The sequence below is a fragment of the Staurois parvus genome, unplaced genomic scaffold (assembly GCF_062004578.1).
Source record: "Staurois parvus isolate SC_StPar_1 unplaced genomic scaffold, SC_StPar_1.0 ptg000401l, whole genome shotgun sequence".
Taxonomy (NCBI): Eukaryota; Metazoa; Chordata; class Amphibia; order Anura; family Ranidae; genus Staurois; species Staurois parvus.
Window position 1 is genome coordinate 6,181,057 of NW_028318197.1, and position 25,315 is coordinate 6,206,371.

General features: G+C 43.1%; 1 protein-coding gene across 1 annotated transcript in view; it reads left to right on the forward strand.

The window, feature by feature from the left end:
- Positions 1-17,545, forward strand: part of PAX1 (paired box 1) — a 38,851-nt gene extending 21,306 nt beyond the window's left edge. The window contains 1 exon segment of the mRNA XM_089686490.1: positions 16,874-17,545. Within this exon segment, the coding sequence (XP_089542616.1) occupies positions 16,874-16,965 (92 nt within the window). The 3' untranslated portion in view covers positions 16,966-17,545.
- The last annotated feature ends 7,770 nt before the right edge of the window (positions 17,546-25,315 follow it).

Sequence of the window (25,315 nt, forward strand, 5' to 3'; positions counted from 1 at the left end):
TTAGTTCCACCTTCCCCGATGACATCTATGAATTTGGCGGAGACGGTAAAATTTAATAAAAATCTCAGATTTTCACCAACATTTTAGAAAGAAGAATACACTCAGTTTTGCTCATCTGTAGTGGCTATAAATGAATAAATGTTGGAGAACGGTGAATGGGAGAAATTTGAAACTTTGTGTGAATGTACTGAGTACTAGGACCTCCATGATACTTGTCTGATGCTAATAATGCTTGTTGTTTTCTACACGAATGGAAGATCTGAAAACCTAAAATCAGGAGTATCACTTATTTTTGTCAGGCTGTTTTTTGCATTTTTCTTTTCCAGTAATGTTTATTGGATGTTTACATACAATACAGAAAATAAAAAACAATATGGAGGCTTTCAGCCTGCAAGTAGCCCAGTTTGAGGTATCCAAACATAAAAGGAGCGAAGTTATTGCCTCACAGGCAGTATACAGTGGGTATATAGAAATAAAGACAACAACCAGCCTTAAAACCAACCAGGTGGTGATCATAAAGTACAAAGGAAAATTATCGACAGCTATGCTATCAAATCATTAGCAAAGTTGCCATGGGGCGATAGAGCAACGAGGCAAGAGGTACGGGCATGGGCAGCTTAGCTTACCCCTTGCAGAGTGGAGCACATCCTCTCTTAGCATACAATAGTTTTTTTATTGGTTCAATGAATTCTTATAAAATATCACAAGGCACCAGTGTCACCTACAAAGAAATGATTGCACCTAAACAGTTCACTAACTGGATATAATACTGTGCTCCTTCATCAGTATCTGGATTAGCATAATAATATTGTCATCATGGGAGAAGCTATGTTGAATTTTTTGGGTTGATTTACTAAAGGAACAGATCATGTTAACATTGTAGGATGTGTATTCACTTTACAATGTGAACATTCATTGTAGTGAATGAGGTGAAGCTGTGTTCACTCCAATCATCCAAGCATGAGCAATCAAAAGTCCTGTTACTTTGATTTGTCTTGCACATGATTGGGTATTCACTGTGAACCCAGCTTCACCTTATTTACTAAGACTCAATTTTAAGTGAATATTTGCTTTACTAAGTGAACATCTCCTACACCTTTAATACATTGACCCCATTTTGTGAAGTGTCATGCAGTCTTTCTGAAACTTCTCTGTAGGGTTATAAATGAGTATTTATACAGAGATTCTGAGAAAGTCTGTGATAAGAGGAAGATCAATGGGCAGCACAGTGGCTAAATGATTAGCACTTCTGCCTGGCAGTACTAGGGTTGATGGGGCAAATCCAGCGGCGGACTGACCATTTGAGCACTCGGGCACTGCCTGAGGGCCCGGGGTTAGTAGGGGGCCCCCATGAGATGCCCCTGGTATCTTTCATTGGATTTTTCATAGGCTTTTTTGGGTGTTGGCGAAAACACAGGGGCCCCATGATCCCCTATTGCCCGGGGGCCCCATGAGTTGTCAGTCCGCCCCTGGTCAAATCCCAACCCTGGCCAGGAATGTATTTTACCGCAAGGCAAACAAGGCATTTGCCTAGGGAAGCATTTTTCAGGGGGGCGGCGCCGCCCCCTGGAAGAAGGGACACGCGGGAACATGTTGGGCTCAGTGTGTCAGTGCGGTGAGCCTTTCCAGTGTACCAGCCACCACCGAGAAGACAGAGGAAGAAGGACATCCAGGGTACAGTCCTGCGGACATGGCGCGGCTGCTGGAGCGATGGGAAGTCGGCAGGTGAGGTGAGGATGGGGACATGTTGGGGTTGGTGTGTCAGTGCAGAGAGCCTTCCCAGTGTACCGGCTGCCACCCAGGAAAAGAAGGAGGAAGAAGGAAATCCGCCATACAGTCCTGTGGTTGCTGGAGTGGTGGGAGGTCAGAAGGTGAGGTGAGGAATTCGGAGAAACTAAACACAGAGACTAGGCTGGAAATGTATGATGATCACTGTCATGCTCTGTCTTGCTGGTGTTCCTATCAGCCGGAATTTAGAAGTGCCGGGAACCATCAGTGTGTGTGTGTGTGTGTGTGTGTGTGTGTGTGTGTCAGTGTATATGGGGGTAGTCTGTGTTTGGTGGGGAATCAGTGTATATGGGGGTAGTCTGTGCTTAGGAGGATCAGTGTATATGTGGGCAGCCTGTTGGGGGGGGGCAGTGTATATGGGGTCAGTCTGTGAGGAGGGATTAGTGTATATGGGGGCAGTCTGTGGGGGGGATCAGTGTATATGGGGGCAGTCTGTGGGGGGAATCAGTGTATATAGGGGCAGTCTGTGGGGGGAATCGGTGTATATGGGGGCAGTCTGTGGGGGGCGGGGATCAGTGTATATAGGGGCAGTCTTTTGGGGGTTCAATCAGTGTATATGGAAGCAGTCTGTTGGGGGGACAATCAGTGTATATGAAGGCAGTCTGTAAGGGGAGGGGGGGAATCAGTGTATATGGGGCAGTCTCTGTGGGGGGAGGGAGATCACTCTGGTGGGTTCAGTCTGTGAGTTGGAGGGAATTTACATCCCACCATACCCTGCATATACCCATCCACTCCCTGCAGGGACCTGACATCACCCAACACTCTCCATTACACCCATCACACCCCAACATATCCTGCCAGCATATATCATAGATCCCACCCTACTATACTCTGCATACAAAAATCACATAAACCCTCCTGCACCTCTCACCACCCATCACACTCCACAATTCCTGCTTGCACCCATCACACCCTTCGTAAAGCTATGGCTCCCCCATCACCCCCCATAATACACCCCTTCTTTCTCACCACCCTTTACACCCTAGTTGCTACTGTCACCATGCAACCTCTGTCTCACTGGGAAAAGGGCGAGGGGGGCACACAGTTTTTGAGTTGCCTAGAGCAGCACAAAAACTAAATACACCACTGACCCTGGCACCACCTGTCTGCAGTTTGCATGTTCTCCCTGTGCCTGAGTGGGTTTCCTCCGGGTTCTCTGGTTTCATCTCACTCCAAAGACATGCTGGTAGGTTAATTGGATCCTGTCTAAATTGACCCTAGTATGTATGTATGAATGTGAGTTAGGGACCTTAGATTGTACTCTCCTTGAGGGTTAGGAACTTATGTGAATGAACATATATATATTTAAAGTGCTGCGTAAATTGACGGCACTATTAAAGTACCTGTAATAAATAAATCAGTGGGCTATAGTCTATCTACACTTGATATTTTTTGGACGGGGGGCTTTTTATACATGATTTATTAAAGGAGCAGAACATTTTTGCATAGCTTAGTAAATACGATGAAGCTTGGTTTACCCTATACCCTTTTATGTGCAAGGGAAGTGAAAAAAAATATATTTTTCTACTATATGATTGGAGTGTTCTTGTGTACACAGCTTTAGCTCCTTTACTAAGCTCTGTGAGCATTGATTTTGCAAAATGATCAGTCCCTACATTAGCGAACAGTCTATACTCATGGTGCTTGTGATTACTTAGTTGCCATTTGTGTTTCCTCTTACATACCTTTATAAGGGTCGATGATGGTGTATATTTACTATTGAACTTGAAGAGGGTAGGGTTAGCCAAAATGCCAAAACTGTTGTACATAACATATATATATATATATATATATATATATATATATATATAGCTTTTGTAAAAGTTTAAGGCAAATCTAAGAATTAAAAAAGTAATAGTCACTGATTTTCCATTGCTACATATTTGGCAAGGACATCATAAGCAAAGCAAAAGTGAATCGGCTCACAGCCTGCTCTACAATGCTATAATTAACTTATTCCTAAGGGCCACAACGCAGAGCTATCAGTCAGTATCCATCCTGTATTGGTCTGAGTTCAGCCAAGTGAATTCTGATTTGCTGCTTTGCCTTGGAATCTCACTTTCCTATGAAATAAGCTTGTTTGTCTCACAAATGATAGAATCCCTTTAGAGCTATGTAATATTAAATCATCTAACAATCCTCAGTTTGCCTATATTTCTTGGCAAGCAGATATTTTGTATTTTAAAACATACAACTGTGCGGGGTTGATTATATCAACTTATAGGGTGCGTTCACCTTTTCCAGAAAAAAGCCTATCCAGTCAAGGTGCCTTAGTAGATATTAAAAATACTGTGAAGTTTTTCAAGCTTGTCAGTAATCTTATTGTCTTACCTATAGGCCATTTTGCCCCTCCCCCCCAAACGCCTGTCCGAAAAACTCCTGGTTAGCAACCCCCATATCATGCATTATTACTAGGACATTAAAGTCATTGGATGTTCACCCCTAGTATTACAGGAGTGAAAAAAATTGGATTTTTGTATCCTGAAAAACAAGTATGTATGGGGTTGTTACTTGGGAGTTTTTGGACTGGGTTAGGAGGTGAGGAAGGGGAGGGGGTTAAGGGGAGCAAATGACCTACAGGTATGACAAATAAATAAATGAACCTTTTACAAAACTGTACAGTTTTCTAATACCTACTATTATTATTATTATACAGTATTTATAAAGCGCCAATAGTTCGCTCAGCGCTGTACATTACAAAGGGGGACAGAACATGTGACAGAACAATACCAATACAATGCAAAACATGAGGGGATTGAGGGCCCTGCTCTTTGGAGCTAACAATCTAGGAGGGAGGGGATGGTGGCACAGGAGGAGATAGCTGTGGGGGATGGAGTGGTAGGAAGAGTGGAGGAGGTCGGCAAGTTAGCAGGGGGTGGGGTAGGCTTCCCTGAAGAGATGGGTTTTCAGGGTGCGTCTAAAGGAGAGGAGAGTAGGTGATAATCTGATGGGTTGGGGCAGGGAGTTCCAGAGGATGGGTGACACCCTGGAGAAGTCCTGGAGGCGGGCATGGGAGGAGGAGACCAGGGAACTAGAGAGAAGGAGGTCTTGTGAGCAGCGAAGTGTGCGTGCTGGGTGGTACTTGGATATTAGGTCGGTGATGTAGTTCGGGGCAGTATGGTGGACGGCTTTGTACGTCAGCGTTAGGATTTTGAATTTGATCCGTTGCGCAATCGGAAGCCAGTGGAGGGATTGGCAGAGGGGGGTGGCGGAGACGGAGCGGTTGGAAAGGTGAATGAGTCTGGCAGCCGTATTCAGGATCGACTGAAGCGGGGATAGCCAGCGGCGAGGCAGGCCAGTGAGGAGGGAGTTGCAGTAGTCGAGTCGTGATATGATGAGCCCTTTGATTGCATAGGTTATTTTCTGGAAAAGGTGAACTTTAAGAAAAGACTCAAAGGGGGATATTTACTAAAACAGGTGCACTCATTCTGATGCAACTGTGCATGGTAGCCAATCAGCTTCTAAAGCAGGCCATACATGGGTCGAATTCCGAATGATTTTCGATCAAAAACATTGTTCGTTCTGTAATCCGTTGGTGCCACCAATGATTTAAAAAATCGGTTGTTTTTCATGAATTTTCCAGCATGCCCGATAAACAAAATGGGGAGGAATCAGGAAAATCTGCCGGTGCAATTGCCCCACTATTCTTTGGTCCGATTATTTTTTGGTCTGATTTTCGAATGAAAAATCGTTCAAAAATCGACCCATGTATGGTCAGCCTAACTTCAACTTGTTCAAATAAGCTTTGATAATAAAACCTGGAAGCTGATTGGTTTCTATGCAGAGCTGCACCAAATTTTGCACCAGGCAGGCAGTTTTAGTAAATAACCCCCCAGGAAGTCTGTGGTTTTCCAGTATAGATTGTGAATTTTGTTAAGTTGGTTGTAAAATGGTTTTTTAAAGTGAAAATGTCACGTACTGTATATTGCATGATCACATTGATGTAGAGCCGAATGAAACACTGCAGACCTTTTTTTAAAATAGCAAAATAGTTAGAAGTAGAAACAGTACTTTCTTTTATAAATCTTAGAAAATTTTATGGAGACATTGTAAACTCGTAACATTGCTTGGTACACTACTGCATGTTCAAGTTCTTTTTTCTTGGTGATGGACTCCCTTTATGGCTTATGAAATATTTGGTGCTGGCTCGATGATTTTTTTTCCTAACAGCTGATCAGAATAAAGAAAACAATAGTCTTTTTCTCTACTTTCTAACATGAAGATAGATTCAATATAGTGGTTGGATTTTTCTGTTTTTGGCATTGTTGCTCACTAGTAGGATTGATTATATCAGGGAAAATCACAGACATATTACTTTTTGACTTCCTTGAATATCTACCTGTGAAGTGTGTGTTAAAAAATCATGTAATTAGCTCAGCCATTCATTATTCATGAACTGTATAATATTGATTGGACACATAAGCACATACATTTGCAGATAAAAAAAAAGCATTATGCTGCTTTCCCTGATTTGCAAAGTGAGTCGCTCATCATTACTCAGAGATTTGACATTCTTGGCGCTACTATTTTCTTGGAGGTTTAACTGTGTGTTGGCTAAAATATTCCAAACAAGCCAATAGAGGTTTTTCTAGTGAATTGCCTGCAAAGGGTATATGCTGAACATCATTCATAACCACAGCTGGGGTGATGGGTATTCTATTTCTGAGCATGTTAAGCATTATGGGTAGTTAGATAAAGGAAAGTCTGCTTCTGAATGTTTCAGACATTTGTTTAGGTGTAACAAAACTCCCCCTTGAATCTGATGGAATGGTTAGGATGCAGTTTCTGGTCTTGTGTTCTATGTTCAATATAGATAGGCTAAGTTTGTCCTATTGGTTTCTTTTGCAAAAGGTTGGAAATCACATATAGCCAAAATCAAAAATGATTGGGTCACAATAAATTATATTTGCGGCATTTTATTATAATTATCTTAGTAATTTACTAAATGAACATCAACCCCTGTAATCAATCAAGTGAACCTTGTACTGTTTTAGTAAATCAGCCTCTTTGTTATGATGCAAGGAATCTGTCTGGGAAAACAAAAAAAAAACCTCACCAAGCGGGATTTAGTTAAAGGTTTATACAGATAGAATTTATTATTCGTGCAGCTTTCACGAACTAGTGAGAAAAACAATCCTGCATCACATTTGGATATTTTGGCATGAGCATTTGATGTTCATGAGATAACTGCAAAGCGACTTCTTTGTCAAAACACTTCATGGGGATGTGGGTGGAGGGGTTGTTTTTTATGTATTTAAAGCTTTTTTAATCTCTTTTTGCTTGTAATGTTATATTGGGGAAATTTTTCTATGGTGGATGTAGGAACTGAAACAGTCCCTCTCTGTAATTATGCAGCAACAAGTCGTTTATTTGTAGAAAGCATTGTTACTGTAAGGAATGCAAAGCAGGCCTTGTAAGCTCTACCTCTGGGTAGCCCAGTAGTTTCCTCTTCTCCTGCTTTGCAAATATATTTCAGTGCAATGGGTGGGCATTAGTGATTGCTGATACTAGGTACACTCTGGGTTTTGGGCAGTTTAGGATCACCTGGGGAGCAGACAGGAGGGATCTACTAGAGCTGAGTCAGAAACTCTGATTGGAGGACTGTGAGATCTCACAAAGGGGAGTTTGCAGAAAGTAGTAACACAATTGAACCACATAACCTTCCATGCAGGATCTGCTGTATTTCATCCAGACCAGAAGCAGAGGCTATTAGGACCTAATCTGACTGGTAAAGTTGTTGGAATGCGGATGACATCATGATATACATGCTACTGACCAAGTAGCTTTCTGGTGAGTGCATAGCAGTGGATACAGAGCACTTTGTGGGATTGAGCATTATTGACATCACAGCTCTAGATATCTTTACTGGAAGGACTTTATTGTCTCCTATTATATTTGTTACACTCGTGACATATTTATTTTGTTTTATTCACTGATTTGGATTTGTTTCACTTTGTTAGTTTTTTTATACACTGCACTGTTTTGCATTTACTATGTTAGAACAGATGCAAGGCATACTGTCTACTATACATGGTTTCTGATAAATTCAATTGTTCAATGCTTTATGCCTAAAATATTGCTGGGAAACTTTCTGTCTTGTTATGGCTGGAGCAATGTGCTGCTTCTTTTACCTTTTAAGCATCAGCATTGCTATTGTTGTTTACCAACACTCTTTTTTCATAGCTATGCAGATTTTTAAAAGGAAATAACTTTTTTTAATTTGGGAAAAGTGTTTTTGAATGTCACCACTTTGGAGAACAATACTTTCACTTTAAATTTATTGCCCTAGTATTGCGCACCTCCCAAGTTTCTAAAATGTAATAGATGGACACCTTTTAGCAGAACATATGCAGGCAAATGAAAACCCCCTTGCCATGCTCTCACTTACACAGGCCACAAAGAATAATGTACAAACAAAAGATTGGTTGAACCCACAAGTGCTTATTTCACCACTAATTTTCCTTTAGACTAAGTTTTCAAAATAACAAGCACAATAATTTAGAAGTTGGATGAAATGTTTAGTGCAGTATATCACTTTAGCAGGTAAATTGTATATTTTTTAAATAGAGATCTATTCACCAGGATCAAAAAGTGAACAGATTGACTGAAAGGGAGATTAGGTTCCAAAGGAGGAACAGTCCCTACTAATGATGAACAGCCAGGAGCTATAAGTTTGCCAGTTTTATAACCATTTAGTACAGTGGCTAAATGATTAGCACTTCCGCCTGGCAGCACTAGGACTGTTGGTTTGAATCCCAACCACGGCACCACCTGCCTGGAGTTTGCATGTTCTCCCTGTGCTTGCGTGGGTTTCTACCAGGTATTTTGGTTTCCTTTCACACTCCCAGGACATGCTGGGCGGTTAATTGGCTCCTGTCTAAATTGTCCCTAGTATGTGTATGTATGAATGTGAGTTAGGGACCTTAGATTGTATGCTCCTTGAAAATTAGGGAGTGATGTGAATATACAATATCTATATGTAAATTGACGGCGCTATATAAGTACTTCAAATAAATAAAATAATATATACAGAATCTTTGTGTGTGAGTACTCTAATCATACCTGCTCCTATATTACTTTAAAATAAATGCATTTAGTCTTTTTGTCCCTTTCCCCTGACATAACCTAACCCATCTCCCCCTCAGATGCATACTTGCCTTGGTCAGATGGGCACAGTTCCACTGTTTGCTTACATCCAGCATTTCAAGCCTTCACTATCCAGGACATGTTTGTGCATTACAGCACAAAGACTTTTATAGGCAAAGGATGATCAGAGACTGTCCCATAGATGTCTATAGGGTGTAATGTGAAACCATGGCCAGGAGAGTAAAGAATTGATTTTAGTGTCATGAAGTGTTATATATATAAAGAAGAAATACATTTCTTCTTTACCAATAAAAGGCAATACTATATTAACTCTGTATATAATATACAGTATCAAGGGCGGACTGACAACTCATGGGGCCCCTGGGCAATAGGGGATCATGGGGCTCCTTTGTCCTTGCCCAAACTCAAAAAAGCCTATAAAAAAGGTACCAGGGGCATCTCATGGGGGCCCCTACTGACCCCAGGCCCTCGGGCAGTGCCCCAGTTTCCAAATGGTCAGTCCGTCCCTGTACAGTATATATACAGTGCCTTGAAAAATATTCATACGCCTTGAAATTTTCCACATTTTGTCATGTTACAACTCAAAAAACGTAAATGTATTTTACTGGCATTTTATGTGATAGACCAACACAAAGTGGCACATAATTGTGAAGTGGAAGGAAAATGATAAATGGTTTTCAAAGTTTTTTACAAATAAATATCTGAAAAGTGTGGCGTGCATTTGTATTCAGCCCCCCTGAGTCAGTACTTTGTAGAACCACCTTTTGCCGCAATTACAGCTGCAAGTCTTTTTGGGGATGTCTCTACCAGCTTTGCACATCTAGAGTGAGATTTTTGCCCATTCTTCTTTGCAAAATAGTTTAAGCTCTGTCAGATTGGATGGAGAGCGTCTGTGAACAGCAATTTTCAAGTCTTGCCATAGATTCTCATTTGGATTTTGGTCTGGACTTTGACTGGGCCATTTTAACACATGAATATGCTTTGATCTAAACCAGTGGTTCTCAACCTTTCTAGCGCCGCGACCCCTTAATACAGTTCCTCATGTTGTGGTGACCCCCAACCATAAAATTATTTTCGTTGCTACTTCATAGCTGTAATTTTGCAGTAGGAGGAATAGTGCCACGTCGTTGGTGTCATTGGGAGGAATAGTGCCCCATCATTGGTATCAGTGGGAGGAATAGTGCCCCGTCATTGGTGTCAGTGGGAGGAATAGTGCCCCGTCATTGGTGTCAGTGGGAGGAATAGTGCCCCGTCATTGGTGTCAGTGGGAGGAATAGTGCCCCGTCATTGGTGTCAGTGGGAGGAATAGTGCCCCGTCATTGGTGTCAGTGGGAGGAATAGTGTCCCGTCATTGGTATCAGTGGGAGGAATAGTGCCCCATCATTGGTATCAGTGGTAGGAATAGTGCCCCGTCATTGGTGTCAGTGGGAGGAATAGTGCCTCGTCATTGGTGTCAGTGGGAGGAATAGTGCCCCGTCATTGGTATCAGTGTGAGGAATAGTGCCCCATCATTGGTGTCAGTGTGAGGAATAGTGTCCCATCATTGGTGTCAGTGGGAGGAATAGTGCCCCATCATTGGTATCAGTGGGAGGAATAGTGCCTCATCATTGGTATCAGTGGGAGGAATAGTGCCCCATCATTGGTGTCAGTGGGGGGGAATAGTGCCCCATCATTGGTATCAGTGGGAGGAATAGTTTCCCATCATTGGTGTCAGTGGGAGGAATAGTGCCCGATCATTGGTGTCAGTGGGAGGAATACTGCCCCATCATTGGTATCAGTGGGGGGGAATAGTGTCCCATCATTGGTGTCAGTGGGAGGAATAGTGCCCCGTCATTGGTGTCAGTGGGAGGAATAGTGCCTCGTCATTGGTATCAGTGTGAGGAATAGTGCCCCGTCATCGGTGTCAGTGTGAGGAATAGTGCCCCGTCATCGGTATCAGTGGGAGGAATAGTGCTCCATCATCGGTGTCAGTGGGAGGAATAGTGCCCCATCATCGGTGTCAGTGGGAGGAATAGTGTCCCATCATCGGTATCAGTGGGAGGAATAGTGCCCCATCATAGGTGTCAGTGGGAGGAGGAATAGTGCCCCATCATTGGTGTCAGTGGGGGGAGGAATAGTGCCCCATCATTGGTGTCAGTGGCGGGAATAGTGCCCCATCATAGGTGTCAGTGGGAGGAATAGTGCCTCATCATTGGTATCAGTGGGAGGAATAGTGCCCCATCATTGGTATCAGTGGGAGGAATAGTGCCCCATCATTGGTATCAGTGGGAGGAATAGTGCCCCATCATTGGTGTCAGTGGGAGGAATAGTGCCCCATCATTGGTGTCAGTGGGAGGAATAGTGACCCGTCATTGGTATCAGTGGGAGGAGGAATAGTGCCCCGTCATTGGTATCAGTGGAAGGAATAGTGCCCCGTCATTGGTATCAGTGGAAGGAATAGTGCCCCGTCATTGGTATCAGTGGGAGGAATAGTGCCTCGTCATCGGTGTCAGTGGGAGGAATAGTGCCTCGTCATCGGTATCAGTGTGAGGAATAGTGCCCCGTCATCGGTATCAGTGGGAGGAATAGTGCCCCATCATCGGTGTCAGTGGGAGGAATAGTGCCCCATCATCGGTGTCAGTGGGAGGAATAGTGCCCCATCATCGGTATCAGTGGGAGGAATAGTGCCCCATCATCGGTATCAGTGGGAGGAATAGTGCCCCATCATCGGTGTCAGTGGGAGGAATAGTGCCCCATCATCGGTGTCAGTGGGAGGAATAGTGCCTCATCATCGGTATCAGTGGGAGGAATAGTGCCCCATCATTGTTATCAGTGGGAGGAATAGTGCCCCATCATTGCTGTCAGTGGGAGGAGGAATAGTGCCCCATCATTGGTGTCAGTGGGAGGAGGAATAGTGACCCATCATTGGTGTCAGTGGGGGGAGGAATAGTGCCCCATCATAGGTGTCAGTGGGGGGAATAGTGTCCCATCATTGGTGTCAGTGGGGGGAATAGTGCCCCATCATAGGTGTCAGTGGGGGGAATAGTGCCCCATCATAGGTGTCAGTGGGGGGAGGAATAGTGCCCCATCCTTGGTGTCAGTGGGGGGAGGAATAGTGCCCCATCCTTGGTGTCAGTGGGGGGAGGAATAGTGCCCCATCCTTGGTGTCAGTGGGGGGAGGAATAGTGCCCAATCCTTGGTGTCAGTGGGGGGAGGAATAGTGCCCCATCCTTGTTGTTAGTGGGGGGAGGAATAGTGCCCCATCCTTGGTGTCAGTAGGGGGAGGAATAGTGCCCCATCCTTGGTGTCAGTGGGGGGAGGAATAGTGCCCCATCCTTGGTGTCAGTGGGGGGAGGAATCGTGCCCCATCGTTGGTGTCAGTGGGGGGAGGAATCGTGCCCCATCGTTGGTGTCAGTGGGGGGAGGAATCGTGCCCCATCGTTGGTGTCAGTGGGGGAGGAATAGTGCCCTATCATTGGTGTCATTTGGGGGAGGAATAGTGCCCCATCGTTGGTGTCAGTGGGAGGAATAGTGCCCCATCATTGGTGTCAGTGGGAGGAATAGTGTCCCATCGTTGGTGTCAGTGGGAGGAATAGTGCCCCATCATTGGTATTAGTGACACCAATGATGGGGCACTATTCCCACTGACACCAATGATACTTACCTTGCAGACCCCTGCTCCAGCCTGGGCTCGCTCGCTCCCTCCCTCTCCCATGGTACCGACACTTACCTGTCAGATGTCTTCCTTCTCCGGCCGCTCTCCTCCTCTTCACTCGCTCGATCTTCGCGGTGCCGCTCGGCTCCTCCTCTCCAAGCTCCACCTCCTTGCCGGTGATTGGCCGCCTGTGTGCCTCTCCTGAGCTACAGTGCCGGCGGCCAATCACAGGCGAGGATTGATCTCGAGGTGTGTCCAGATGACAGGGGCGGCATGTCATCCCGCCCACACCTGGAGACGGCGGTGGCGGCGGCGGCGAGGAGCGGTGTCTCGGTTCCTAAGACCATCGGAAATATGTGTTTTCCGATGGTCTTAGGCGACCCCTGTGGAAGCGTCGTTCGACCCCCAAAGGGGTCGCGACCCCCAGGTTGAGAACCGCTGATCTAAACCATTCCATTGTAGCTCTGGCTGTATGTTTAGGGTCGCTGTCCTGCTGGAAGGTGAACCTCCACCCCAGTCTCAAGTCTTTTGCAGACTCTAACAGATTTTCTTCTAAGATTTCCCTGTTTTTGGCTCCATCCATCTTCCCATCAACTCTTACCAGCTCGCCTGTCCCTGCTGAAGAAAAGCATCCCCACAACATGATGCTGTCACCACCATGTTTCACGGTGGGGATGGTGTGTTCAGGGTGATGTGCAGTGTTAGTTTTCTGCTACACATAGTATTTTGCTTTTAGGACAAAAAGTAAAATTTTAGTCTCATCTGATCAGAGAACCTTCTTCCACATATTTGCTGTGTCCCCCACATGGCTTCTCACAAACTGCAAATGGGACTTCTTATGGTTTTCTTTCAACAATGGCTTTCTTCTTGCCAGTGGTGTCCCGAGGCAGGTGCGGGGGGTGCGGCCTGCACCAGGTGACCCCAACCGCACGGGGTGACACTGGACCCGCTCCATGAAAAAGTAAGTTGTAAAGCAAGCTGACGATCCCCGCAGGATGGATCTGATCCATCCTGCGGGGATCGTCAGCTTTCTTTCATACTTACCTTTTCGTGGAGCGGATCCGGTGTCACCCCGTAGAGGTTGCATGCCGACGATCCCTGCAGCATGGATGGGATCTGTGGATTGGGGAGAATAATGGATCAGAGTCCGATCCATTATGCTCCCCAATCCGCAGATCCGAACCATCCTGCGGGGATCGTCAGCATGCAACCTATACGGGGTGACACCAGACCATGAAAAGGTAAGTTGTAAAGCAAGCCAACGATCCCCGCAGGATGGTTCGGATCTGCGGATTGAGCATAATGGATCGGAGTCCGATCCATTATGCTCAATCCGCAGATTCGATCCTTTCTGCGGGGATTGTTGGAGGGGATGTCACCAAGTATTACCGGACCAGTTGACACCAACCCTAGGGACGCCACTGCTGCTTGCCACTCTTCCATAAAGGCCAGATTTGTGGAGTGCACAACTAATAGTTGTCCTGTGGATGGATTCTCCCACCTGAGCTGTGAATCTCTGCAGCTCCTCCAAAGATACCATGGGCCTCTTGGCTGCTTCTTTTATTAATACTCTACTTGCCCGGCCTGTCAATTTAGGTGGATGACCATGTCTTGGAAGGTTTGCAGTTGTGCCATACACTTTCCATTTTCAGATGATGGATTGAACTGTGCTCCGTGAGATATTCAAAGCTTGGGATATTTTTTTATAACCTAACCCTACTTTAAACTTCTCCACAACTTTATCATTGACCTATCTGTTGTGTTCCTTGGCCTTCATGATGCTGTTTGTTCACTAATGTTCTCTAACAAACCTCTGAGGGCTTCACAGAACAGCTGTATTTATACTGAGATTAAATTACACACAGATGGACTCTATATACTAATTAGGTGACTTCTGAAGGCAATTGGCTCCACTAGATATTAGTTAGGGGTATCAGAGTAAAGGGGGTTGCATATAAATGTACTACACACTTTTAAGATATTTATTTGTAAACATTTCTGAGAACCATTTATCATTTTCCTTCCACTTCACAATTATATGCCACTTTGTGTTGGTCTATCACATAAAATCCCAATAAAAAACATTTATGTTTTTGGTTGTAACATGACAAAATGTGGAAAATTTCAAGGGGTATGAATGCTTTTTCAAGGCACTATATATATATGTATATATATTCAGTAATAATAAATGTAGTTAAATGAACATATCTTGAAGTCATAATAAACCCTCAGCGTTTTGTAGCTTAACACATCAAGCAAAATAAAATAAACATTCCCCAGTAAACTTTGTTAAAATTATCAACCCAACATGTAAAGTTTAAAACTGTCAGTGCTGCTGGTTCCTTCCTTCTCTTCCAGTGCTGCTTCCCTGAACTTCTGGTCTTCAAAGGAAAGAGTTTACAATGGTCAGTGCAGTCTCCAGTCTGTTATCTTGGACAAAGGAGGAGTAGGGCTATGCTTTGCCATCCTAGCCTATGGGGCTGTGTGTTTCTACTTATGAACAAAATATAGGGAGACATAACTCTAGTCCCTGAATGCAAGGGTGGCTCCATTTTCCAACTGCCCTATAGCAGAAATACTGCTACATGGTGGCACAGGTGTGCATAATCATGTATATATACACGTGATTTTTCTGTCTGCTATTTCTGCCAATCACCGGGTCCCGGCCAGTAATTACTTGCCGGCATCCGGTGATTTCCTTTGATCTCCGACGGTGAGGAGAACTGTTTTATTTACTAAGGGCTCGTTCACACTTGACTGTTTTACCAACGCTTGCCAAACACCCCTATAGCATTTGGCAAGCGTTGGTCCGGTGTTTGCAGAGTGTTTTTCAAAGCTCGGCAAACGCTCCGCAAATGCCGCATGCGTGGTTTAGCGGCGGTTGCTAGGCGTTTGCCGAGCGTTATAAACGCCCTACAAACACCTATAATGAAGTTTGAATGGTGTTACCGCTCTGCAAATGCCCCGCAACCGCGGCACAAATGCCGGCCGGGCTGGCGTTTGCAGAGCGTTTTTCAACGCTTGTCAAATGCTTCGCAAACGCCGCATGCGTGGTTTAGCGGAGGTTGCTAGGCCTAGGCAAAAAATGCCCCACAAACGCCTATAATGAAGTTTGAATGGTGTTACCGCTCCGCAAACACCCCACAACCGTGGCACCATAGACTAGAATAGGAGGCTTCACAGCCTCCTGACTCGACCAGAGGCGTCCGTTTTGCTGCGACGCGATGCTAATGCTCCCGTTAGAACAGCACCATGTGCTGCAATGTGCAGAATTGTCTGAGGCATTTGGGAAGCGGTAAAAACGCTTCCCAAATGCCTCTCTGCCGCCTGCACACAACGCTAGTGTGAACGTAGTCTAACAGTTCTCCTCCCTGTCACCTCGGGCACACTGCTCTGGATGGCTGTGCACAGCACAGCTATCCAAAGCAGTGTGATTACAGGGAAGCCCACAGACACCACCCCCTGTTAAACACTCTCTGCACACAGTTAACCCTTTGATTGCCCCTAATATTAACCCCGTCCTGCCCAGTGCCATTAGTACAGTGTCAGTGCTTTTTTTCAGCACCGATCACTGTATTGGTGTCACTGGGGATGTCAGTGACACCAAGTCAGTTCCCCCCAGTGTCAAAATGTCCGCCACAGTCCTGCTATAAGTCACTGATCTCCGGCAACACTAGTAAAAATATATATATATAAAAAAAAATCCCAGTATATATACAGCCATTTGTAAATGCAATAACTTTCACGTAAACCAATTCCTTTACATGTATTGGGATTTTTTTTTTGCAAAGACATGTCGTGAAATACATTTTGGCGTAAATTTATGAAGAAATTTGATTTTTTAAAATGTTTTACTTGACATGTTTGATAGCAAAAAGTCAAAAATGTTGTTTTTTTTCTCAAAATTGTTGGTCTTTTTATTTATAGCGCAAAAAAAAAAAAAAAGACCGGCAATCAAATACCACTGAAATAAAGCTCAATTTGTGGGGAAAAAAGGACGTAAATTTAATTTTGGTGCAGCGTTGCTTGACCGTGCAATTGTCAGTCAAGGTAGCGCAGCACTGTAACACAAAAAATGGTCTGGTCAGGAAGGGGGGTAAATCCTCAGGAGGGCAAGTGGTTAAACAATTAACATACACTTAATCGCTATGGAATTAAAAGAGCTCTAAAATGCCACCATCAAGATACTTGTCATATGGGTATGTGTACTGTAAACTTTACCTGCATGTTTAGCAAAGTATACCAAAAGATTTAGTTGCATTTATACATGCCCCTTTTTTAGTTTTGCCTTTTACTGGCCGCAAGTATTATTAAATTGCCTAATAATTGTATATTTCATTGCAGTGGTAAACCGAAAACCAACTAGTCCTATTATTAAACATCAGGATGCCTTGAGCAGTGTACACGGACTTACCATTCCTGCTTCATCATCTTAACAAACTGTTGACAAGTAATTGGAGACATTGTTAACATCTTTATGGACATAGAAAAACTGATTCATTCCTACACTTTCAAGCTAAATTTGGTTCCTGCGGTGGCAAAAAGGTTGAATGTGGGACAAGTCTACACAGTCACAGGCGTAAGCTTCTTCACAGAGGACTGACAAAAGTGAGACAAGGTGAAGAACGATCTGGACGTTGGACGATGAGATGTTTACTTTGGAGAAATGAGGCTAATGCTGAAAGGTCTTCTTCACTCTTTCCTGGTTATTTGCTGTCCTTTATCCCCTTCCTCTGCGTTTTTTATTGTATTCCCCTCTTGTTATCACCATTTCTTCACAATTACAGTTTACAATTTGCATTAACAAGAGGATCATTTTTGACTGGTCTTAGACACTAATTTAATTCTTACTGCGGGGAATATTTTAAACTTTTCCAAATGGTTGGACGTTGTATGATGTATAAAGCCTTTGTGAGTGTATTGTATATCATAGATTGTAAATGTAATAAATAACAACAATTTATTTTATATTTTTATAAACATAAATATCTTAAATAAAAAGGAGGAAGACATGAATCTCTGCTTTATCTCACAGTCATTGGGTAAGACTGCAAAAAAAGGCAACTTGTCACCAAGAACAATGCTCTTTCAGGTTTAGAGAACATGGAAACCCAACATTTTATATTCCTGATATGTGCCTGCTGTACCATGTGTTGTATGAAAACGAATTTGTTCTCTCTGCATTGCTTGGTTTGTATGAAATCCCTGGTGTTCCTGCCAATTCCTCTGCTTTTGTATTAAAAACAGACTACACTAGGCACAGGGGTTGATTTACTAAAACTGGAGAGTGAAAAATCTGGTGCAGCTGTGCATGGTATCCAATCAACCTCTAACTTCAGCTTGTTCAGTGAAGCTTTGTCAATAAAACCTGGAAGCTGATTTGTTTCTATGCAGAACTGTACCAGATTTTGCCTTCTTCAGTTTTAGTAAATGAACCCCACTGTGTAGTCGGTTCTCTAGCTGTGCTGGGATCCCAGTGTGCTCTCTTCCAATGATCAGACTCCTGCCTTCTGCCCCCCCTTCCACCCACACACACATCCATTCACTGGAAAGTTCAGTGTACTGCTGCTTCACCTCCCCCAGGTCTCGGTTATTAGCTGCATAAGGAGCTTAAAAAGTATGTGATCACTTATAAAACAGGGAAAAAAAGGTATTTATAATGTTTTTTTTATATCTCTACACAAATGTTTTGCCTTTCATTTCTATTTTCAACTTAATGGGTTGTTTTACAAGGTGAGGGTTTACATATACAGTACTTTAATGTAACATAGTTTTGTTGAGTCTGACCTTGACTGTATTAACATTACAGCATAGTCCCATTAGAAAAAAGCCATTTTGAATAATTATTTTCAGTGTGCAGGCTTAGAGCAATGTCAGTAACTCCTGACTTGTACTTTTTTTTGCTATAGAATCACTTGATTTGATTTACTAAAGGAAGTAGAAGCAGTTCACCTGGCAAAATAGATGCCAACTTTGCAAAATTGGGTAAGACTGCAAAAAAAGGCAACTTGTCACCAAGAATGGTCTAGTTTTTTTTTTTAATTTGACAGCTTGCGAGGGGGGTAGGTAACACACTAGCTGTCAAAACAGGGGTATAGGGGGGTGCGGGGGCATTAATTTCATAACATGTTACACCCTGACTAAGGGTGTAATATGTAACATGTTATGAAAAGTGGACTTATCCTTTAACCACTTTAATAAACGTCCTCCCGCATTTTCTGCCTGTGTGCGCTCCCTGGGAGCACGTGGCACCTCAAACACCGATCGCTGTACGGGAGCTCTCTGTGAGGTCCCGATCATGTGATCACTGATTGACCAATCAGTGATCACATGAATAGTAGTAAGCAAGATGTCACTTCTGACATAATTGCTTACTACTAATGAAATCTATGAATGATCACATGGTACAAGGCTATTCACAACAGCCTTGTACCATGTGACAAGCTGTGACCAATCACAGCTCGCACAGTATTTCTCAGGGGCTGCAAGAATGCAGCCAGAGAGAAATAGAAATTATTGATTTTACAGCCTTTATGGGTGTAAAAAAAGAAAAAAAAATCTTTATCACTATGGTGACACTGTACTGCTAGGGTGACAGTAAGTTAAAAAAAAAACCCATAAATAATAATATAAAAAAATAAAATAAAAATGTGAAACTTTTTTTTTAAAAAAATTATACGTTTTGGTTATAAACTAACTTGGGTTATTTTTTTTTTTACTAAATAGCTGAATACATTTTGGCCAAGATTTATGAAGAAATATTATTTATTTGCACAATTTTATAAGAAAAACACTTTTTTTTCAAAATTTATGGACTTTTTCATTTGTATAGCAAAAAAATTAAAATGAGTGGTGATTAAATACCACCAAAATAAAGTTTTATCTGTCTCACAAAAATGCGAAAACATTCATATGGGTACAGTGTTGCATGACCGTGCAATTGTCATTCAAAGTGTGATATCACTAAAAGCTGAAAAACAGCATAGTCCCATTAGAAAAAGTCCATCTTAAATAATTATATTCAGTGTACAGGCTTAGAGCAGTGTCAGTAACTCCTGACTTGTACTTTTTTTTGCAATAGTCACTTGAGTTGATTTATTAAAGGAAGTAGAGTTCACCTGGCAAAATAGATGCCAACTTTGCAAAATGTATGTTCACTTAAAGGATAAGTCCACCTTTCATAAGATGTTACATATTACACCCTTATTCAGGGTGTAACATGTTATGAAATTACTGGCCCCCGCACCCCCCTATCCTCCTGTTTTGACAGCTAGTGGGTTATCTACCCCCCTCGCAAGCTGTCAAATTAAAAAAAAAAATTGACCATTCAGGGCTCTTTCACTCATTCACAGAGATCTATGAGAAACTACAAGTCTCCACAGTCGTAGCGGCTGTTGACTTGTAGTACTCAATGATTTACCATGGCGCTGTGGTAGTTCAGTGATTCTTCCTGTCAGTAAGTAGCGGCTTGCCCATATGAGTTAATAAAAAGCAGATACAGTGACAGGTCTTCAGGAGACCTACTGTGCATGACATCAGTGATCTGTTGATTGCTGGTCTAATGCTTTACAGGCTCCAACAACAAAAAATAATAAATGCACATTTTTTTAACCTGCAAAAAAAATGCATTTATTATTTTTGGTTGAAAGGTGAATGTACCCTTTAAATAAATAGGGTAAACCAGTATTCACCTAGAATACCCAATCATGTACAAGTGAAACTAAACAAACAGGACATTTTCTTGCCTATGTTTTGGATAAGTGAAGAGAACACAACTTCACTACATTTGTGAAGCTTCACTTCAAGTGAACATTCACTCCGCAAAGTGAACATACACTGTACAATGAACTCCAACTGGGGGCTAACTAAAGGAGTATCAACCAAAGTGAATGTTTGTTAAGCTTAGTGAATAAGTAAAGATCATTCCACTTTGAATGTAAAATCTCATGTATATGTAACAACTCAAAAAGTTTGGATTTCCCATAATTTTTTGTCTTGGAAACAATAGTCAGCAGTACAAACATATTGGCAAAGATCCCCAGTAGGCAACATAAACATGACAGAGGTTCTAAGTCTTCCTCACTCCATTCAAAAAATTATATAGCTATATGCAGTACACACATTCATTACATGTTTAAAGGAACTCAAAACCTCAAAACGTGAAAGATTTGATATGTTAGAGGGAGCCTTTAGAAATGTTAGTTGTGTTTTAGCAGTACTCTGAAAAAATTACTTGTGTTTTTAAAGTGATATTAAAGGCTTAAATTGAAAAAAAAAAAAAAAAATAACAAACACATTATGCTACCTGCTCTCTGCAGTGGTTTTGCACAGAGCAGCCTACATTCTCTTCTCAATTCCCGTGCAGGCTCTCCTGACCCCTCTCTCCTGTAGAGTGCCCCTGTTTCTTCTTGTGTATATTCACACACAAAGCTGTGGCTTGGCTCCGACACCTCTCTTCTCATTGGCTCACTGGTTGTAATTGACAGCAGCGGGAGTCAATGCCTCCCGCTGCTGTCTCAGCCAATGAGGAGAGGGAGTCCCAGGACTGCTGAGACTCCAGTGCACATTGCTGGATCGAGGGGGCTTAGGTGAGTATTAGGGGACTGGGGGAGCTGCTGCATAGAGAAGGTTTTTTACCTTCATGCATAGCATGCATGAAGATCAAAAACCTTCAGCCTTTACAATCATTTTAATTTCTCTTGAAAAATAGCAGTACTCTTCCAGGTACATGAGGGTGCTTAAGCATTTCTGTTCTGTAACCTCATAGCTGTATATCTACAGTGTAGGCAGGCACTGCTGCTTCTAATTACCAGTCCCATGAAATTTGGGGTGAAATTTAGTCATATCACAACTGTGCTGCTCAATGTTTTCCTTGCTGGCTCTGACATGATGAAGTAAAGTCTTGCCTCTACCAAATTGGCTACCTCCACACAGACAGTAAAGAACAAGGCATTGTAAATTAGTAATGAGTACGATCAGCTTTAAGGAGAGCACAGGCAATACTGGTGACTAGTACTATGTCCTTTGCCTGCTTGTTTTTGTGTACATCATTAATGATTGAGTTTCCCTTTAAAAAGGGAATGTGGGCACGATTATTTGTCTTGATCATTTGACACTAATATCTGAGATGATTTCACAGTATGCTTGTAAATGTGATTTGCTTTCTCCAGATTACTGGATATGTGTTCAGTTTACAAGAAAGGTCATTCATGCATCAGGTAATCCCTGCAAGTGAATATATTTGAGAATCAAGATATTTAGAAGGTTTATAGACCGGTAAATGTGTAAGAAAAACACTTAATCAATCAAATTCCTTTTTTGTACTCCCACAAAAAGTCACACTTTCTCCCTAGAAAGTATACAATCTCACATAACCTTTTTGTGATAACCATAAATTAAGTATAATAAATTCATATAATCAAAACTAAAAATAAAAAAAAATCTATAAAAATATGTGAATTGTGTCCAAAAAAATTTATTTATTTATTTATTTTTTTCCTCTAATATGGATTCTGCCTAAGAGCTTGTTTATTTTCATGAGGATATTGGAGGATTGCCCTTGAAGTAAAGCATTGGAAAGGAAGGAGTACTTTTGATAGCCCATGCCTGAAAACAACTATAAGAGGGTAATAGTACCTGGTATCACTTGTGGCTGGAATAAAAAAGGGTACTAGTACCTAGTATCACTATTCACTAGGGGTTGTGCACAGAGTGTTTTTATGGAATTGAAGTGGTTGATCACAAAGTGTGTGGTTATATAGTGATTACAATTTTGCACAATTTAAGAGTGATTTTTGTGTTGAGCACTGAGTGGAGTGATATATATGTAAAAGATAATGCACTATGGATTTTTCTTTTCTTTTTTTTTGAGGTATTTCAGAATATCTAGGATTGATTTCCTTCTAACTGCATCAAGGTGGAAAATTTGGGATTTGGACATTGGACACAATTACTATTTAAAACATTTTTTTGGACACAATTCACATATTTTTATAGATTTTTATTTTATTTTTAGTTTTGATTATATGAATTTATTATACTTAATTTATGGTTATCACAAAAAGGTTGTGTAAGAAAAACAGCCCAACTCCAGCCTAGAATTTTTATTTTTTAGACAAAAAGGAGAGGGATTTGTGTTTCTATCAGGTTTTGATTGCCATCTGAAAATGTTATTTTTCTTTCTGTTAGTGCTTTCTTTTCCTGGTAACACATGGACCTCTCATTTCTTGCACATCACAGGGACAAGTAGTAAGGAAAAACCTCCCCAGAAGGGTCAAAGGCATAAAAAAAAACCCTGGTCAATTTTTTTTTCTGCTTCACATAATAAAAACAACATAAAATGCAGCTGGGCGTTCAGGGTGTAAGTTGCAGACCTTTTTCAAAATGCTTGAAATTATATACATGACACATTAGCAAAAATAACATTTAAAAAGCAAATTTTATGAGATGGGACTAAAACATGCCTGGCAGTTATTGAAACATTATACCCTGTTCCAAATTATTATGCAAATGATATTTTTCTCATCTACCTAAATAATTGATGTAAATAACAGTCAGCATAATTCTCATGTTATCAACTATTAAGAGTACAATTCAAATTTTATTGAACAAACCTCCTAATGATAACAGGATTTTTTTTAAACATAAAAAACTTACAATGCACTGTTCCAAATTATTACGCACAGTAAGTTTCAAAACACTTTATAGGTTGTAAAGAACTGAAAATTGTCATTTGTTGTGTTTGCAGCATATTTACTGAAATCAAAAGCTATTTCGATCAAACTTTTAACAACATTTTAACTTTTTAAACATTTTAACAGGTCACGTTGCATTGTAACATAGGACCCCTTATTTGATAGCAGCTTCACAAGTCTTGCATCCATTGAACTTGTGAGTTTTTGGACAGTTTCTGCTTGAATTCATTTGCAAGATGTCAGAATAGCCTCCCAGAGCTGCTGTTTGGATGTAAACTGCCTCCCACCCTCATAGATCTTTTGCTTGAGGATGCTCCAGAGGTTCTCAATACGATTGAGGTCAGGGGAGGATGGAGGCCACACCATGACTTTCTCTCCTTTTATCCCCATAGCAGCCATTGATGCAGAGGTATTCTTTGCAGCATGAGATGGTGCATTGTCATGCATGAACATGATTACGGAAAGCATAGTTCTTCCTTCTGTACCAGGGAAGAAAGTGGTTTGTCATAAACTCCACATACTTTGCAGAGGTCATCTTTACAGCTTCGGGGACCCTAAAGGGGCCGACCAGCTCTGTTCCCATGATTCCGGCCCAAAACATGACTCCACCACCGCCTTTGTCAGGGATCGCGGCGTCCTGTCGGCCGGCGCATGCGCGCTGGCGACGGCTCACGCCGGGACACAGGCACTAGGTCCCGGCGAGCCGTGGATGACAGGATGCCGCGCATGCGCAGTGGGACCCGCGGGCGCGCCTCGGGCGGCCAATGACAGCCCGGGGGCGCGTTCTGAGCGGCCAATGACAGTGCAGGGCGCAATATTTAAAGATGCCCTGCACTGTCAGTAATCGCCGCAAGGTCTATCTGAGTTCCTGAGTCCTGTACCTGTGTTTTTGACCCTGATTGACCCTGACTACGCTGCCTACTCCTGTGTTGACCCGGATTGTCCTGACTACTCTGTCTTCTCCCATCCTGACCCTCGGCTTGTTTTTGACCTCTCTACGGACTGACTTATCCTGCTGACCCTGCGTGTGACCTGACTACTCTCCGCCTGCCGATTCTGTACCTCGCCTACCCCACGGGACCCCCGCTCGTGATCCATCCTGCTAGGTCCTGCCGTCCTCCTCACATCTGGCTCTCCCGGTACCAATACATCCCCGGAGGTTGCCCCTGCCACTGGTGGGCCTGCTCGGAGGTCGTGACCTGGTCCCGGTCTGTTTCAAGTCCATCCCCACCATCAGGGGCCCTGGTGAAAGCACAGACCGGGACTTAGACTCCACGCTTTGGGTAGGTCTGTCAGGTGGACAGCCAGGGGCACCACCTGGCGGGTTCTAACAGTACCTTGCGGCCATGACAGAGCCAGGAAGAGGACCGGCGTCCCTAGAGGATATATGCCAGCACCTGGCGACTCTGACCCAGGCCTTCCAGAATTTTCACAGCCGCTGCACCCGGCTTGAGGACCGCATGGAGTCGTTTGCCACCCAGACTTCCCCTGCTCCAAGTTCCGCAACAGCGGAATCACCCGCTGCTCCAGCATCCGGAGCAGTTGCGGCACCCCTAGCTCCCGAACCCCGCGTTCCCCTGCCGGAACGATTCCGTGGAGACCGAAGCCGTTTTCGGGCCTTCCGGAACGCGTGCACTTTATTTTTTGACCTGCAGCCCCGCACGTTTTCCGTTGAGACCGTCAAGGTGGGGTTTATAATCTCTCTCCTTCAGGATGAGCCCCAGGATTGGGCTCACCGCCTGATGGAGAAGCGTGACCCCCATCTCGATTCCGTGACTGAGTTCTTTCAGGCCATGGCCGTCCTATATGACGACCCCCAGCGGGCTGCCTCTGCAGAGGCTACTCTATACTCTCTGCGGCATGGCCGCCTGGCGGCAGAAGAGTATGCGTCTGATTTCAGGAGTTGGATGGGAGATACCAGATGGAACAATGCGGCATTATGTCACCAGTTCCGCATTGGGCTGTCTGAGTCTCTAAAGGACGAATTAGCACGAGTAGGACTACCGGACTCTCTTGAGAAACTGATAGAGTTGGCCATCCAAATTGACCGCAGACTGAGAGAGCGTCGCCTGGAAAGGAGTAGCCAGGGTCA